At 43.8% G+C, this 15,470-nt stretch overlaps 1 protein-coding gene across 3 annotated transcripts in view; it reads right to left on the minus strand.

Moving 5' to 3' along the window:
* Positions 1 to 1,649: 1,649 nt before the first annotated feature.
* LOC132764382 (acylphosphatase-2-like) overlaps positions 1,650 to 15,470 on the minus strand; it is a 49,183-nt gene continuing 35,362 nt past the window's right edge. For all 3 annotated transcript variants that reach the window (XM_060758377.2, XM_060758378.2, XM_067472496.1), the window contains 2 exons: positions 12,011 to 12,120; positions 1,650 to 2,164 (listed from right to left, as the gene is read on the minus strand). In XM_060758377.2, coding sequence (XP_060614360.2) covers positions 2,050 to 2,164; positions 12,011 to 12,120 — 225 coding nt within the window. In that variant the 3' untranslated portion in view covers positions 1,650 to 2,049. The remainder of the gene's footprint in view (positions 2,165 to 12,010; positions 12,121 to 15,470) is intronic.

A 15,470-nucleotide genomic window follows, 5' to 3' on the forward strand; every position in this document is an offset into this window, starting at 1 on the left:
TAGCTCCAGCAGACAAGAGTTCTTTGTCTCACCCTGGTCATTCCACAGATATATAAACCCTTTTTCCTAGTTCCAACAGACCTCACAACCTCTGAGGATGGCTACCAGTATTAAAAAACTCTAAAATTACAACAGCAAAACAACAGAGAGGAAACAATCAGGGACAGCTAATCACCTCTCAAGAAAAGATTGCAGCAGGAACTTACAAGCCACACCAAAAAACTGCCAGGCTATCAAATGCTAATCAAGGTGGTCAGTTTAAACATTCACACCTAGCTCCAACAGACAAGAGTCCTTTGTCCCACCCTGGTCATTCCACAGATATATCAACCCAATTTTCCTAGTTCCAACAAACCTTACAACCTCTGAGGATGCTTGCCATAGATGCAGGTGAAACTTCAGGAGAGAATGCCTCAAGAACATGGCCATATAGCCCGAAAAAACCTGCTTTCAAGCTAATCTGACCTGCAGCAAGGAGTTCCTCAGTTCTCCACTGCCCACTTGGGCCAGCTTCCCGGGAACATGGCTTCAGATTCAATCAAGAATCACTCAGTTTGCTTCACTTTCTTCCCCTTGCCTAACATTGTAGCAAATCCCCCAAATAAAGTATCAATTAATTGTAACTTTTTTCTCTATAGTGTTACTTTGTGTCTTTCATTGCCTCTGACCTCTCTTTGCATGAACCTCTCCTCTCCTCTGGAAGACGGCTGCTGGCCCACTCAGGATGCGATTTTTGCTTCCCGGGGAGGCCGAAACTGCGCTCCTTTGAACTGCGGATACGGAAACCCATCGGGTCCCCGTATCCACGAGTCGACGGACCGCTTCGAAATTGGTGTCATTCTTCTCCTGGGAGAATTCTAAGACTAATGGCTATCTCACTTTCACTCCGCGGTCTCCGTATCCGCGAGTCGACGGATCGCTTCGAAATTGGTGTCATTCTTCTCCTGGGAGAATTCTAAGACTAATGGCTATCTCACTTTCACTCCGCGGTCTCCGTATCCGCGAGTCGACGGATCGCTTCGAAATTGGTGTCATTCTTCTCCTGGGAGAATTCTAAGACTAAAGGCTATCTCACTTTCACTCCACGGTCTCCGTATCCGCGAGTCGATGGATCGCTTCGAAATTGGTGTCTTTCTTCTCCTGGGAGAATTTTAAGACTAATGGCTATCTCACTTTCACTCCGCTGAGCCCTCTGCCCCAGGAATAACCATTTTTGTCTCAAAAACCCTCAACATGGAGCCCAGCTGGCTCCCCGATGACACCACATTGCTGCCACCATTTCGTGGATGCCCAGAGAGCCTGTCAATCCGGGGAAACTGTCGTGGTCACCCTTGGGATCCCTGAGATGTTGGCGGGCCGTCTTCTTTGTCTCGCCAGGGCCACGGACTCTCATTGGTGAGTCTGATTGGTCTTCGCCTCCTGGCAAAGACCCCTAAATTCTTGCTCGATATCAATTCCACAGATATAAAAAACCCAATTTTCCTCGTTCGAATAGACCTCACAACCTCTGAGGATGCTTGCCATAGATGCAGGTGAAACATCAGGAGAGAATGCTTCTAGAACATAGCCATATAGCCCGAAAAAACCTACAACAACAACAACCCAGTGATTCCGGCCTTGAAAGCCTTCGACAATACAAAGACAACTAGTTTTCCTCCATTAAAAGATAAACTTTAATGAGCTAATAGTAGTCTTGATGGGTGGACATTGAGATGGAAGGGCAACAAATGTGGAGGACATTGAACGGCTGTTACAAAGGCATGTTGTTGTAAGGTTGTTCAGTGGTAACATAGATTTAGGGAAGAGAGTTTTATTAATTTTGGGGCATTGATCAAACGACAATTCATCCTCTCCAATCATTTAAACAATGCAAAGTGGCAAGAAGAGTAGTGGATAGTCTATGGGATGTGGTAGAAGCAGGATAGGACTAGTAGAGCAATGTTGAATGTTGGCCTCAGCAGGAGGGTCCATCCCGGAAAGGGAAAAGTGGGGCCTTCTCTGGGTGGAAATTCCCTTGGAGTATTTAGAGGCAGACCTCCCATCCTGCTTCTAATACTTGGTGGTGAAGGACTGGAACTCTAGAGAAGAGATCTCCTGCTCGTTGGAGAACACGGCCCGGTCAATGCGTGACATGGGGCTCCCCACCGTGCGCAGCCAGTTCTTCCTGGGGAGGGAAAGGGGAGAAGAAGCACAAATCAGCAGGCTGCTCTGCTCTCCTTCCCAAACCAGCTTGGATCCAGGCTGTTTGTAGACTACAAAAGCTGTCAAGTCACAGAGGCATGGGCCAACTTCGGCCCTCCAGCTGTTTTGGACTTCAACTCCCACATGCTTCCCTGCTATTCTACCTTGGTTAGACCATGCCTGGAATACTGTGTCCATTTCTGGGCACCACAATTGATGAGAGATATTGACAAGCTGGAATGTGTCCAGAGAAGGGCGACTAAAATGATCAAAGGTCGGGAGAACAAACCCTATGAGGAGCGGCTTAAAGAGCTGGGCATGTTTAGCCTGAAGAAGAGAAGGCTGAGAGGAGACATGTATAAATATGTGAGAGGAAGTCCTAGAGAGGAGGGAGCAAGCTTGTTTTCTGCTGCCTTGGAGACTAGGATGCAATGGAAAAATGGCTTCAAACTACAAGAAGGCAGATTCCATCTGAACATTAGGAAGAACTTCCTGACTGTGAGAGCCGTTCAGCAGTGGAACTCTCTCCCAGAGTGTGATGGAGGCTCCTTCTGTGGAGGCTTTTAGACAGAGACTGGATGGCCATCTGTCGGGGGTGATTTGAATGCGATTTTCCTGCTTCTTGGCAGAATGGGCTTGGACTGGATGGTCAATGAGGTCTCTTTCAACTCTATGATTCTACTAGGATAGGCATGGGCCAACTTCGGCCCTCCAGGTGTTTTCGACTTTGACTCCCACAATTCCTAACAGACAACTCCCACAATCCCTAATCAGCTTGGATCCAGGCTGTTCATAGACTACAAAAGCTGTCAAGTCATAAAGACTAATTCAGGCATGGGCCAACTTCAACCCTCTAAGTGTTTTGGACTTCAACTCCCACCATTCCTAACAGCCAGTAGGCTGCTAGGAATTGTAGTAGTTGAAGTCCAAAACACCTGGAGGGCCAAAGTCTGCCCAAAACAGTGAGCCATGACAAAGGAAATAATCTTGAGAGGAAGGGAAAAAAAAATTACACCGGGTAGCCTAGTTTCCATTTACAACAGCAGGAATCTATATAAATAAAAATGTAATGTTCGTTTGTGGGATTAACATAACTCAGAAACCACTGGTCGAATTGACACGAAATTTTGACACAATACATCTAACAATCCAAGGAGTGTCCATCACCCCTAAAACACACACAAACTGTGACCCCCCAGCAGAACAGACTTAAAAAAACTCCAAAATACACCATATATTCATATATACATACACTCATAACCGTCCAACAAGTGTCCATCACCCCTAACAACACACAATCCCCTCCCCAGCAGAACAGGCTTCAAAACCCCAAAATACACCATATATACATATATACATACACTCATATACATGTCATATACACATACACACATTCATACACACGTGTATATATATATGCACATGTACACACACATACATCTATGTCAGGGCTGATAGCTGGATGGCATGAGTGCGTGATCATGACAAAGCTCATAAGTATTTCTCAGCAGTAGGACCCTCACCCTCACCTTCCTCTGAAGCCGAGAGAGTGTGACTTGCTTAAGGTCACCCAATGGGTTTGCGTGACTGAGCAGGGATTCAAACTCTAGTCTACATAATGCGCTTATTTGTTTTTTCATGTCGGGAACGATTTGAGAAACTGCAAGTCTCTTCTGGTGTGAGAGAATCGGCTGTCTGCAAGGATGCTGCCCACGGGACGCCTGGATGTTTGATGCTTTACCATCCTTGTGGGAGGCTTCTCTCATGTCCCCACATGGGGAGTTGGAGCTGACAAAGGGAGCTCAACTTGCTCTCCCCAGATTTGAACCGCTGACCTATTGGTCAGCCGTCCTGCTGGCAAAAGGATTTAACCTATTGTGCCACCGGGAATGTGCAATTCAATGCTGAAACCATCACATCATGTTGGCTATTATACGAGGGTTGAATGAAAAAAAATGCCTCCACCTTCGTGACTCCTCAACAGATGGCAGTACTGGTATGTGGCAGGTACTGGCTTGTTCAGTAGACTCCCTTCTACAGTTCCATTTTGGCGGGAAATCTTGGCATTGAACGGTTGTACTGTTAAAGTGTGAAGTATGGAAGCCTGCACAGACAGTCGGTCAATGCGACTTAAGCAACGTATGCAGCAGGTACTGGCTTGTTCAGTAGACTCTCCTCTACAATTCCATTTTTGCAGGAAGCCTTAGCATTGAACGGTTGTGTTGTTAAAGTTCAAAGTATGGAACTCTGCGCAGACGGTCAATCGATGCGACTTAAGCAACGTGCAGTCATTGAATTCTTGACAGCAGAAGGTGTCACCCCAAAGGAGATTCATCAGAGAATTTAAGCTGTTTGTGGTGATTGTGTTGATGTGAGTGCTGCGCGTCGTTGGGTGAGTAAGTTTAAAGATGTTGACGTGGGAACATCTGACTTGCGTGACAAATAAAGAGTTGGATGTCCTGTGACAGCAACCACTGAGTTTCACAAGCAAAAGGTTGACAGATTGATTCAGGACGATCATAGTATCACTGAGAGAAATTTCAAGCATAATCGGCTTTTCACAAGAATGTGTGGGTCACACTATTGCTTTGCTTGGCTATCGGAAGATCTGTGCACGACGGGTACCCAGGATGAGACGACTGTGAGACGCTAGTTGCGGAAACAGTGTATCGACTTCTTCTGTGACGGCTTCAGAAAACTTGTTCATTGTTGGCAGAAATGTATCCAATTGTCTGGTGATTGTGTGGAAAAGTGAATACTGGTAGTCAGGGCCGTAGCCAGAAATTTTTTTGGGGGAGGGTTGAAAATTTCAGGGGGGGGGGTGAACATTTCGGGGGGGGGGGGTAGGTCACGCTGAAGCAAAGAGCACACAGGGGGCAGAGCAGCCTTCAATAGCCTGCAGCTCCGTCCCTGTCAACCACCTCCACCAAGTCTGGCCTCCTTAATGAGAGCATTCAACACTTGCTACATCGGCTATTGACAAGTAATGTGAATAAATGGTCAATATTTGCTTGAGATAGTGCTTGCAGTTCTGGAGGGACTCTTAATTTTTTGCGTCTCATAGACTTTCCATGAGGATTTGGTTAACCAGTTAAAATTCATGAGTAAACCAGGTTTTTTTTTAACCTGAAAATGTTTTTTTGGGGGGGAGGAGAGGTTGAACCCCTAACACCCCCCCCCCCCCCCCCGGTTACAGGCCTGCTGGTAGTGAAAGAGGACTATTCTAAGGACTATTTCTGCGTTCGGTTTATTAAAATATTCCCATCCAAACCCAAGTAATGAAGCTGGAGGCATTACTTTTCATTCAACCCTCGTAGCATTACTATGAATAATAAGGCCCCCCTGGATGGCACAGCGGGTTAAACTGCTGAGCTGCTGAACTTCCAATCTAGGGAGCAGGGTGAGCTCCCACTGTTTGCCCCAGCTTCTGCCAACCTAGCAGTTCAAAAACATGCAAATGTGAATCGAACAATAGGTACGGCTTCTGCGGGAACGTAACATCGCTCCATGAAGTCATGCTGGCCACATGACCTTGGAGGTGTCTACGGACAACGCCGGCTCTTCGGCTTAGAAATGGAGATGAGCACCAACCCCCGGAGACAGACACGAATAGACTTAATGACCTTTACTATATGAATAATAATATGCCCTACTAATGCATTACTTAATCCACATGACAATAATGTATTTGATGATTTTGCATTTTAACACAACAACAAAAGCCAGTATTATCGTGTTGGATTAGGACTGGGGAGACAAAGGTTTAAATGCCATGTATTTGTCCCTGAAGGAGCTCAGTGGCTGACCTTAATAAATGAAATGGAGATGGGAAATGGTGCAAAGCACATGCAATTTAAATAGACAACCCCCAGAGAGACAGCTCTGTCAATTTAGAGAGGCGGTAAAAGCATCAAGACACGGATAACAGATAATACTAATCCAGATCATTCCAGATGCCCATAGTCTGCAAATCAGAAACATAAAGAAAATATTGAAATATCCAGAGCTCGTGAATGAAACTTTCCTTATAGCAGGCAAGGGAAAACTTTGCCCCTCTGCGTATTTTGAACCTCAACTCCCACAATTCCTAACAGCAAGTAGGCTGGCTTGCTGTGAGTTTTCCAGGCTGTCTGGCCATGTTCCAGAAGCATTCTCTCTTGATATTTCGCCCACATCTATGGCAGGTTGTGAGGTCTGTTGGAAACTAGGCAAGTGAGGTTTATATGTCTATAGAAGAATGTCCAGAGTGGGAGAAAGGACTCTTGTCTGTTGGAGGCAAGTGTATTACCATTATACCATTATACCATTATATTACATGTAATATTTATATTACATGTAATTTTACTCATAATATTACATTATACCATTATACTGTAATATTATGAGTAAAATTACATGTAATATAAATATATAATTATAATATCATATTACTATTATTAGTATTATATTGCACTATATTATAATATTATAAATTCCCTGCCACGCGTTGCTGTGGCCCAGTCTGGTGATTTGGAAAATAAAGTAATTACAAAGCGTTGGTTTCGAATATATGTAACTTCTTTATGTTTGAGGGTAAACAGTATTTTTTGCTGTTTCTTTGTCAGTGTTGATGTGGAGAGTGTCTGGTTTGCCCATCCTGGAAAATGCAAGATATAATTGTCTTTCTTTAGGGGTTTCTTTCAAATCTATGACACTATATCTCTCTGTGTGAATCATATATATCTATGGCTGGATGGCTCTTTGTCAGGAGGGCTTTGATTATGTTTTCTTGCCCTGGTGAAGGGAGTTGGATTGGATGGCCTTAAGTATGAGGGTTCTCCGTGGGAAGTTTGCCCCAATTCTGTCATTGGTGGGGTTCGGAATGCTCTTTGATTCTAGGTGAACTATAAATCCCAGTAACTACAAATGTCAAGGTTTATTTCCCCCAGACTCCATCTGTGTTCATATTTGGGCATATGGAATATTCGTGCCAAGTTTGGTCCAGATCCATCATTGTTTGAGTCCACATTGATCTCTGGATATAGGTGAACTACAACTCCAAAACCAAAGGACACTGCCCACCAAACCCTTCCAGTATTTTCTGTTGGTCATGGGAGAACTGTGTGCCAAGTTTGGTTCAATTCCATCATTGGTGGAGTTCAGAATGCTCTTTGATTGCAGGTGAACTATAAATCCCAGCAACTACAACTCCCAAATGACAAAATCAATTTTTTTGAGTGAAGGACATACATTGGGTTGTTAGGTGTATTGTGTCCAAATCTGGTGTCAATTCGTCCAGTGGTTTTTGAGACATATTAATCCCACAAACGAACATTACATTTTATTTATATAGATTAGCATAGTACAATATCAGCATTAAATATTACTATATTGTACTACACCATTATCTTGTAATATTATTAGCAATATTACATGTAATATAAATATATAATTATAATCTCATATTACTATTATTAGTATTGTATTGCATTACATTATAATTTTATAAATAAATATTAATATTATAAATATTATAAATATTATTGGGTTGTTGTAGGTTTTTTCGGGCTATATGGCCATGGTCTAGACTAGAGGCATTTTCTCCTGACGTTTCACCTGCATCTATGGCAAGCATCCTCAGAGGTAGTGAGGTCACTTCTGAGAATGCTTGCCATAGATGCAGGCGAAATGTCAGGAGAAAATGCCTCTAGACCATGGCCATATAGCCCGAAAAAACCTACAACAACCCAGTGATTCCGGCCATGAAAGCCTTCGACAATACATAAATATTATTAGTAGTATTATATTGTATTACATTAATAATTGTAAATAATCTGGCTGCCACTCTTTGCACTATCTGCAGTTTCCGAGTCATCTTCAAAGGCAGCCCCACATAGAGTGCATTACAGTAGTCCATCATAAAGATGCATCCATTGAAATGCATATATTAAAATATATACATTTAATTGTAACATTGTAATATTATTAGTAATATTACATGTAATATAAATATATAAATATGTAATATTGTTATATTATTAGTAATATTACATGTAATATAAATATATAACTACAATATCATATTACTATTATTAGTATTATATTGCATTATATTATAATATTATAAATATTATATGTATATTCAATATATTATATTATATTACATTACATCCCCTTCCAGGACCTTTGAAACAAAGAGGACGAGGAGAGCATCAACCAGGGGAATACCAGTTGCGATGGATTATCTTGCACCCACTTTAGCCATCGCTCAGGAGGGCAAGGGTAGCGTGGTTGCTATAGAAGCAGCCCCAATTCCCCGGGAGACACAGTGAAGGTAGAAGCTAGGAAGAGGCAGGTTGCTATGGAAACTGTCCCAGTTTCCTCGGGTGTCTCTCCCTCTCAAGGTGATGGGAGGGGGGATGGGTTGCCATAGCAACCGCCCCTGGTTGTCATCTCCTCGGTGAAGGTGACAGAGCCCCTTCTGATACCAAACACCGGTGCCACGGATCCCCCAAGGGTGACCCTGCAAATCCACAAAGCAATTTCCTCCATCTCCTCCTGGACCCGCCTTTCCTAATTGCAAGCTGACCCAAGACCCAGATTCAGCACCGGGTGGCAATTTGCTGCGGGCACTGAGTCAGGGGAGGTGCCCTATTTAGGCGATGCAAATTGAGAAAGCGGGTTGAGAAAATTGTCTGCACAGGGTTTGCTTTGCAGGTTGGGATGGTTGAAACCATTCTATTTTCAGATTTGTATCATTCCAAAATTGGGGGTGCGACTTCGGAAAGATCAGATGTGACTATCGATCACGATCACCCCATGTTTCTGGTTATATAATGAATGTTAACATTACAAATGCTTTTTTCGGAGGGAGCGTTCAACTTGTTCTTGCCGCTGTTCTAATTTTAAGTTTTGAGCGCAGCCAAGATTCGGCATTTGAATGTTGCTGTGAATCTTGGACTACTCAGTTCTTGTGGGTTTTTTCGGGCTATATGGCCATGTTCTAGAGGCATGGACTATTGGACTTCCTCTTGGACTATTTTTTCACATTTTGCATCTATTGCGTTTCGATCTTTGCTCCGTGAGTTTCAGATAAATATATTTCAATATATGCATATATATGGAGGTCAGCTGTGACCAGCAATGCTGTAGAATTTGAAGAGGCAATAATAGAGAGTGAAAGAGATAAATGTGCCAAGAGGAAGGCCATCAACTCCGCTGGACCGGCCACGTTGTCTGGATGCCCAACCAAGAAGCAAAGACCATCAGCATTGAAGCGATGGTCCTCCGCCATCAGTTCTGCTGGACTGGCCACGTTGTCCAGATGTCCGACCACCGTCTCCCAAAGCAGTTGCTCTACTCCGAACTCAAGAACAGAAAACGAAATGTTGGTGGACAGGAAAAGTGATTTAAAGATGGGTTCAAAACTCTGGCATAGACACTGAGAACTGGGAAGCCCTGGCGCTTGAGCACTCCAGTTGGAGGTCAGCTGTGACCAGCAGTGCTGTAGAATTTGAAGACGCGCGAATAGAAATAAACGTGCCAAGAGGAAGGCCATCAACTCCGCTGGACCGGCCACGTTGTCTGGATGCCCGACCACCGAAAAATCCTGCAAATGTCTTGGGAAGACAAGCGGGGAAATGTCAGCGTGCTGGAAGAAGCAAAGACCACCCGCACTGAAGCGATGGTCCTCCGCCATCAACTCCGCTGGACCAGCCACGTTGTCCAGATGCCCGACCACCGTCCCCCAAAGCAGTTTCTCTACTCCAAACTCAAGAACAGAAAACGAAATGTTGGTGGACATGAAAAGAGATTTAAAGATGGGTTCAAAACTCTGGCATAGACACTGAGAACTGGGAAGCCCTGGTCCTTGAGTGCTCCAGTTGGAGGTCAGCTGTGACCAGCAGTGCTGTAGAATTTGAAGAGGCACGAATAGAAAGCTAAAGAGATAAATGTGCCAAGAGGAAGGCCATCAACTCCACTGGACCGGCCACGTTGTCCGGATGCTTGACCACTGTCTCCCAAAGCAGTTGCTCTACTCCGAACTCAAGAATGGGAAACGAAATATTGGTGGGCAGGAAAAGAAATTTGAAGATGGGTTCAAAACTCTGGCATAGGCACTGAGAACTGGGAAGCCCTGGCCCTTGAGCGCTCCAGTTGGAGGTCAACTGTGACCAGCAGTGCTGTAGATTTTGAAGAGGCACAAACAGAGGGCGAAAGAGATAAATGTGCCAAGAAGAAGACCATCAAGTCTGCTGGACCGGACATTTGTCCGGATGCCCGACCACCGTCTCCCAAAGCAGTTGCTCTACTCCGAACTCGAAAATGGAAAACAAAATGTTGGTGGACATGAAAAGAGATTGAAAGATGGGTTCAAAACTCTGGCATAGACACTGAGAACTGGGAAGCCCTGCCCCTTGAGCGCTCCAGGTGGAGGTCAGCTGTGACCAGCAGTGCTGCAGAATTTGAAGAGGCACGAATAGAGATAAATGTGCCAAGAGGAAGACATGTCTGAGACCGCCTTCCACCTGGAAACCACTGCCCTCACTGCGGGAGAAGATGCAGGTCAAGAATAGGGCTCCACCGCCAGTACACCGATCTTGAAAAACTATCCTACTCGGACAACGAGGGATCGCCTAAGAAGAAGACTGTAATGCACTCTACGTGGGGCTGCCTTTGAAGACGACTCGGAAACTGCAGCTAGTGCAAAGAGTAGCAGCCAGATTATTAACGATTATTAATGTAATACCATATAATAATAATAATAATAATAATAATAATAATATGATATTATAATTATATATTTTATATTACATGTAATATTACTAATAATATTACAGTATAATGTTATAGTACAATATAGTGATATATAATACTAATATTGTGCTATGGTAATCTATATAAATAAAAATGTAATGTTCGTTTGTGGTATTCACATAACTCAAAAACCACTGGGGCAATTGGCACCAAATTTGGACACGATACACCTAACAACCCAATGTATGTCCTTCGCTCAAAAAAACCTGATTTTGTCATTTGGGAGTTGTAGTTGCTGGGGTTTATAGTTCACCTACAATCAAAGAGCATTCTGAACCCCACCAGCGATAGAATTGGGCTAAACTTCCCACCCAGAACTCCCATGACCAACAGAAAATACTTAAGGCCATCCAGTCCAACTCCCTTCACCCTTCCATCGTTGGTGGAGTTCAGAATGAGCTTTGATTGTAGGTGAACTATAAATCCCAGGAACTACAACTCCCAAATGACAAAATCAGAATTTTTTGAGTGAAGGACATACATTGGGTTGTTAGGTGTATGCTGTCCCAATTTGGTGCCAATTCGTCCTGTAGTTTTTGAGTTATGTTAATCCCACAAATGAACATGACATTTTTATTTATATAGATATGTGTGATTTTTGTGGGTTTTTTCTTTCTTTTCTTTTTCTTTTTCCTCTCTTGGGCTATATATAGATTGGTTATCTGTATGTAATAACTCCAAAATATCTTTTTACCCTATATTTCAGGTTTTTCTTTTCTTTGTATTCTTTTCTTTCTTTTTTTCTGTTATTGAATTTAAAACTCAATAAAAATTATGGAATAATAATAATAATAATAAAAAACCCCACTCTTGTTGGACATGACCTGGATTGGATGGAAGACTCAAACTCCACTTCCAGACAGTCTTGGCAATACCGTGCGCAGAACAGTTGTGCAAACTTGTCATGCCCTTCTTTGTCTACTCTGGCCTTTTCAGGACCCCTAAAGCAAAGGACGAGCCCTTTATCCTTTCCATTGACCTAGCCTTCCCCCTTATTCGTTGCAGAAAGGCTTCGGCTTCCCATAATACTCACATGATTTCCACTTTCTCTTTCGGGCCCTGCACTTGTCCAGTCACGGTCCCATGCGCGGTGTTCTTCACCCAGCCGACCAGCCCCAACTTCCTCCCTTGCTCTTCTGTGTACTAGCAAAAAAAAGCCAGAGAAAGATGCAAAAATCAGCAAAAGATGTAAAGTCTGGTTTAAATTTGCACATGCATCGCTTAGTGTCGTCTTGCTTGACAACTGAATATGTGAATTGTCTTGACTGAGGGATGTTAGGCTTTAAGATGATGCAAGGCGACATAGAAGCTGCTCCTGATCCGCCGTGGGTCTTTCACCCAGACGGATCTCACAGTCCGCAGAGGGACCGATGAAAGGAAGAGAACAATGCAAGGCGGCTTTGCTCAACCATCTGCTGTTTTCATTTTGTCCTGGTAGGAGATCTGCTATGCTTCCCCCACCAGAAAAAAAATGATTTAAAATATTATTAAAAATAATGTATATAAAAATGAAAAATATATTAATATGGCCACCACTCCGGGGAGACACTATAATAATGATTTAAAATGTTATTTAAAATATTGTTGTTGTTGTTCATTCGTTCAGTCGTCTCCGACTCTTCGTGACCTCGTGGACCAGCCCACGCCAGAGCTCCCTGTCGGCCGTCACCACCCCCAGCTCCTTCAAGGTCAGTCCAGTCACTTCAAGGATGCCATCCATCCATCTTGCCCTAGGTCGGCCCCTCTTCCTTTTGCCTTCCACTTTCCCCAGCATAATTGTCTTCTCTAGGCTTTGCTGTCTCCTCATGATGTGGCCAAAGTACTTCAACTTTGTCTCTAGTATCCTTCCTTCCAGTGAGCAGCCGGGCTTTATTTCCTGGAGGATGGACTGGTTGGATCTTCTCGCAGTCCAAGGCACTCTCAGCACTTTCCTCCAGCACCACAGCTCAAAAGCATCGATCTTCCTTCGCTCAGCCTTTCCTATGGTCCAGCTCTCACATCCGTAGGTTACTACAGGGAATACCATGGCTTGGACTAGGCGGATCTTTGTTGCCAGTCTGATGTCTCTACTCTTTACTATTTTATTGAGATTGGACTGCTCTCCTCCCAAGAAGTAAGCGTCTTCTGATTTCCTGGCCACAGTCTGCATCTGCAGTAATCTTTGCGCCTAGAAATACAAAGTCTGTCACGGCCTCCACATTTTCTCCCTCTATTTCCCAGTTGTCAATCATTCTTGTTGCCATAATCTTGGTTTTTTTGACGTTCAGCTGCAACCCGGCTTTTGCGCTTTCTTCTTTCACCTTGATTAGAAGGCTCCTCAGCTCCTCCTCGCTTTCGGCCATCAGAGTGGTGTCATCTGCATATCTGAGGTTGTTAATGTTTCTTCCAGCAATTTTCACCCCAGCTTTGCATTCTTCAAGCCCCGCACATCGCATGATGTGTTCTGCATACAAGTTAAAAAGGTTGGGTGAGAGGATGCAACCTTGCCGTACGCCTTTCCCAATCTTGAACCAGTCTGTTGTTCCGTGGTCAGTCCTGACTGTTGCGACTTGGTCCTTGTACAGATTCCTCAGGAGAGAGACAAGGTGGCTTGGTATGCCCATCCCACCAAGAACTTGCCACAATTTATTATGATCCACACAGTCAAAAGCTTTAGAATAGTCAATGAAGCAGAAGTAGATGTTTTTCTGAAACTCCCTGCCTTTCTCCATTATCCAGCGGATATTGGCAATCTGGTCTCTCGTTCCTCTGCCTTTTCTAAACCCAGCTTGAACATCTGGCAACTCTCGCTCCATGTATTGCTGGAGTCTTCCTTGCAGGATCTTGAGCATTACCTTACTGGCATGAGAAATAAGGGCCACTGTACGGAAGTTGGAGCAGTCTTTCGCATTTCCCTTTTTTGGTATGGGGATGTAAGTTGATTTTTTCCAGTCTGATGGCCATTCTTGTGTTTTCCATATTTGCTGGCAAATGGCATGCATCACCTTGACAGCATCATCTTTTAAGATTTTAAACAGTTCAGCTGGGATCCCGTCATCTCCTGCTGCCTTGTTGTTAGCAATGCTTCTTAAGGCCCATTCAACCTCACTCCTCAGGATGTCTGGTTCTAATTCATTCACCACACCGTCAAAGCTATCCTCGATATTGTTATCCTTCCTATACAGATCTTCTGTATAATCTCGCCACCTTCTCTTGATCTCTTCAGCTTCTGTTAGGTCCCTGCCATCTTTGTTTCTTATCATACCAATTTTTGCCTGAAATTTACCTCCAATGTTTCTAATTTTCTGGAAGAGGTCTCTTGTCCTTCCTATTCTGTTGTCTTCTTCCACTTCCATGCATTGCTTGTTTAAAAATAGTTCCTTGTCTCTTCTGGCTAACCTCTGGAATTGCGCATTTAACTGGGCATATCTCCCCTTATCCCTGTTTCCTTTTGCTTTCCTCCTTTCTTGGGCTACTTCCAGTGTCTCAGCAGACAACCATTTTGCCTTCTTGGTTTTCTTTTTCTTTGGGACGTACTTTGTTGCCGCCTCCTGAACAATGTCGCGGACTTCTGTCCATAGTTCTTCTGGGACTCTGTTTACTAAATCTAGCCCTTCAAATCTGTTCTTCACTTCCACTGTATATTCGCTAGGAATGTTAGTGAGATCATATCTAACTGGTCTGTGTATTTTCCCTGATCTCTTTAGTTTTATTCTAAATTGGGCAATAAGAAGTTCGTGATCTGAGCTACAGTCAGCCCCAGGTCTTGTTTTCACCGACTGGATGGATGTCCGCCACCTTTGGCTGCAAAGGATGTAGTCAATCTGATTTCGGTGCTGACCATCTGGTGAAGTCCATGTCTTTTAGGTTGTTGGAAGAGAGTGTTTGTTATACACAGCGAGTTTTCCTGGCAAAATTCTATCAGCCTGCGTCCCGCTTCATTTTGTTCTCCCAGACCATGCTTGCCTGTGATCCCAGTTGTCATTTGACTTCCCACCTTGGCATTCCAGTCTCCTGTAATGAAAATAATGTCTCTTTTTGGTGTATTATCCAGTAGTTCCTGCAGATCCTCATAGAACTGATCTACTTCTGTTTCTTCAGCAGCTGTGGTTGGGGCGTATATTTGGATCACTGTAATGTTGAAAGGCTTTCCTTGCACTCGAATTGAGATCATTCTGTCATTTTTTGGGTTGTATCCAAGCACTGCTTTAGCGAATTTCTTATTAATTATGAAGGCTACTCCATTTCTTCTATGTTCCTCTTGTCCACAGTAGTAGATCTGGTGGTCATCTGATGTGAAGTGGCCCATTCCAGTCCATTTCAGTTCGCTGACCCCCAGAATGTCTATCTTTAGTCTTGACATCTCACCAATAACAACATCCAATTTGCCCTGGCTCATAGATCTTACATTCCAGGTTCCTATGGTGTGTTGATCTTTAGAGCATCGGATTCGTCGTTCACCTCCAGTACCGTCGGCCGCTAGCCTTCCTTTCGGCTTTGAGCTAGCTGCGTCA

The sequence above is a fragment of the Anolis sagrei genome, chromosome 12 (assembly GCF_037176765.1).
Source record: "Anolis sagrei isolate rAnoSag1 chromosome 12, rAnoSag1.mat, whole genome shotgun sequence".
NCBI classification, from domain to species: Eukaryota; Metazoa; Chordata; class Lepidosauria; order Squamata; family Dactyloidae; genus Anolis; species Anolis sagrei.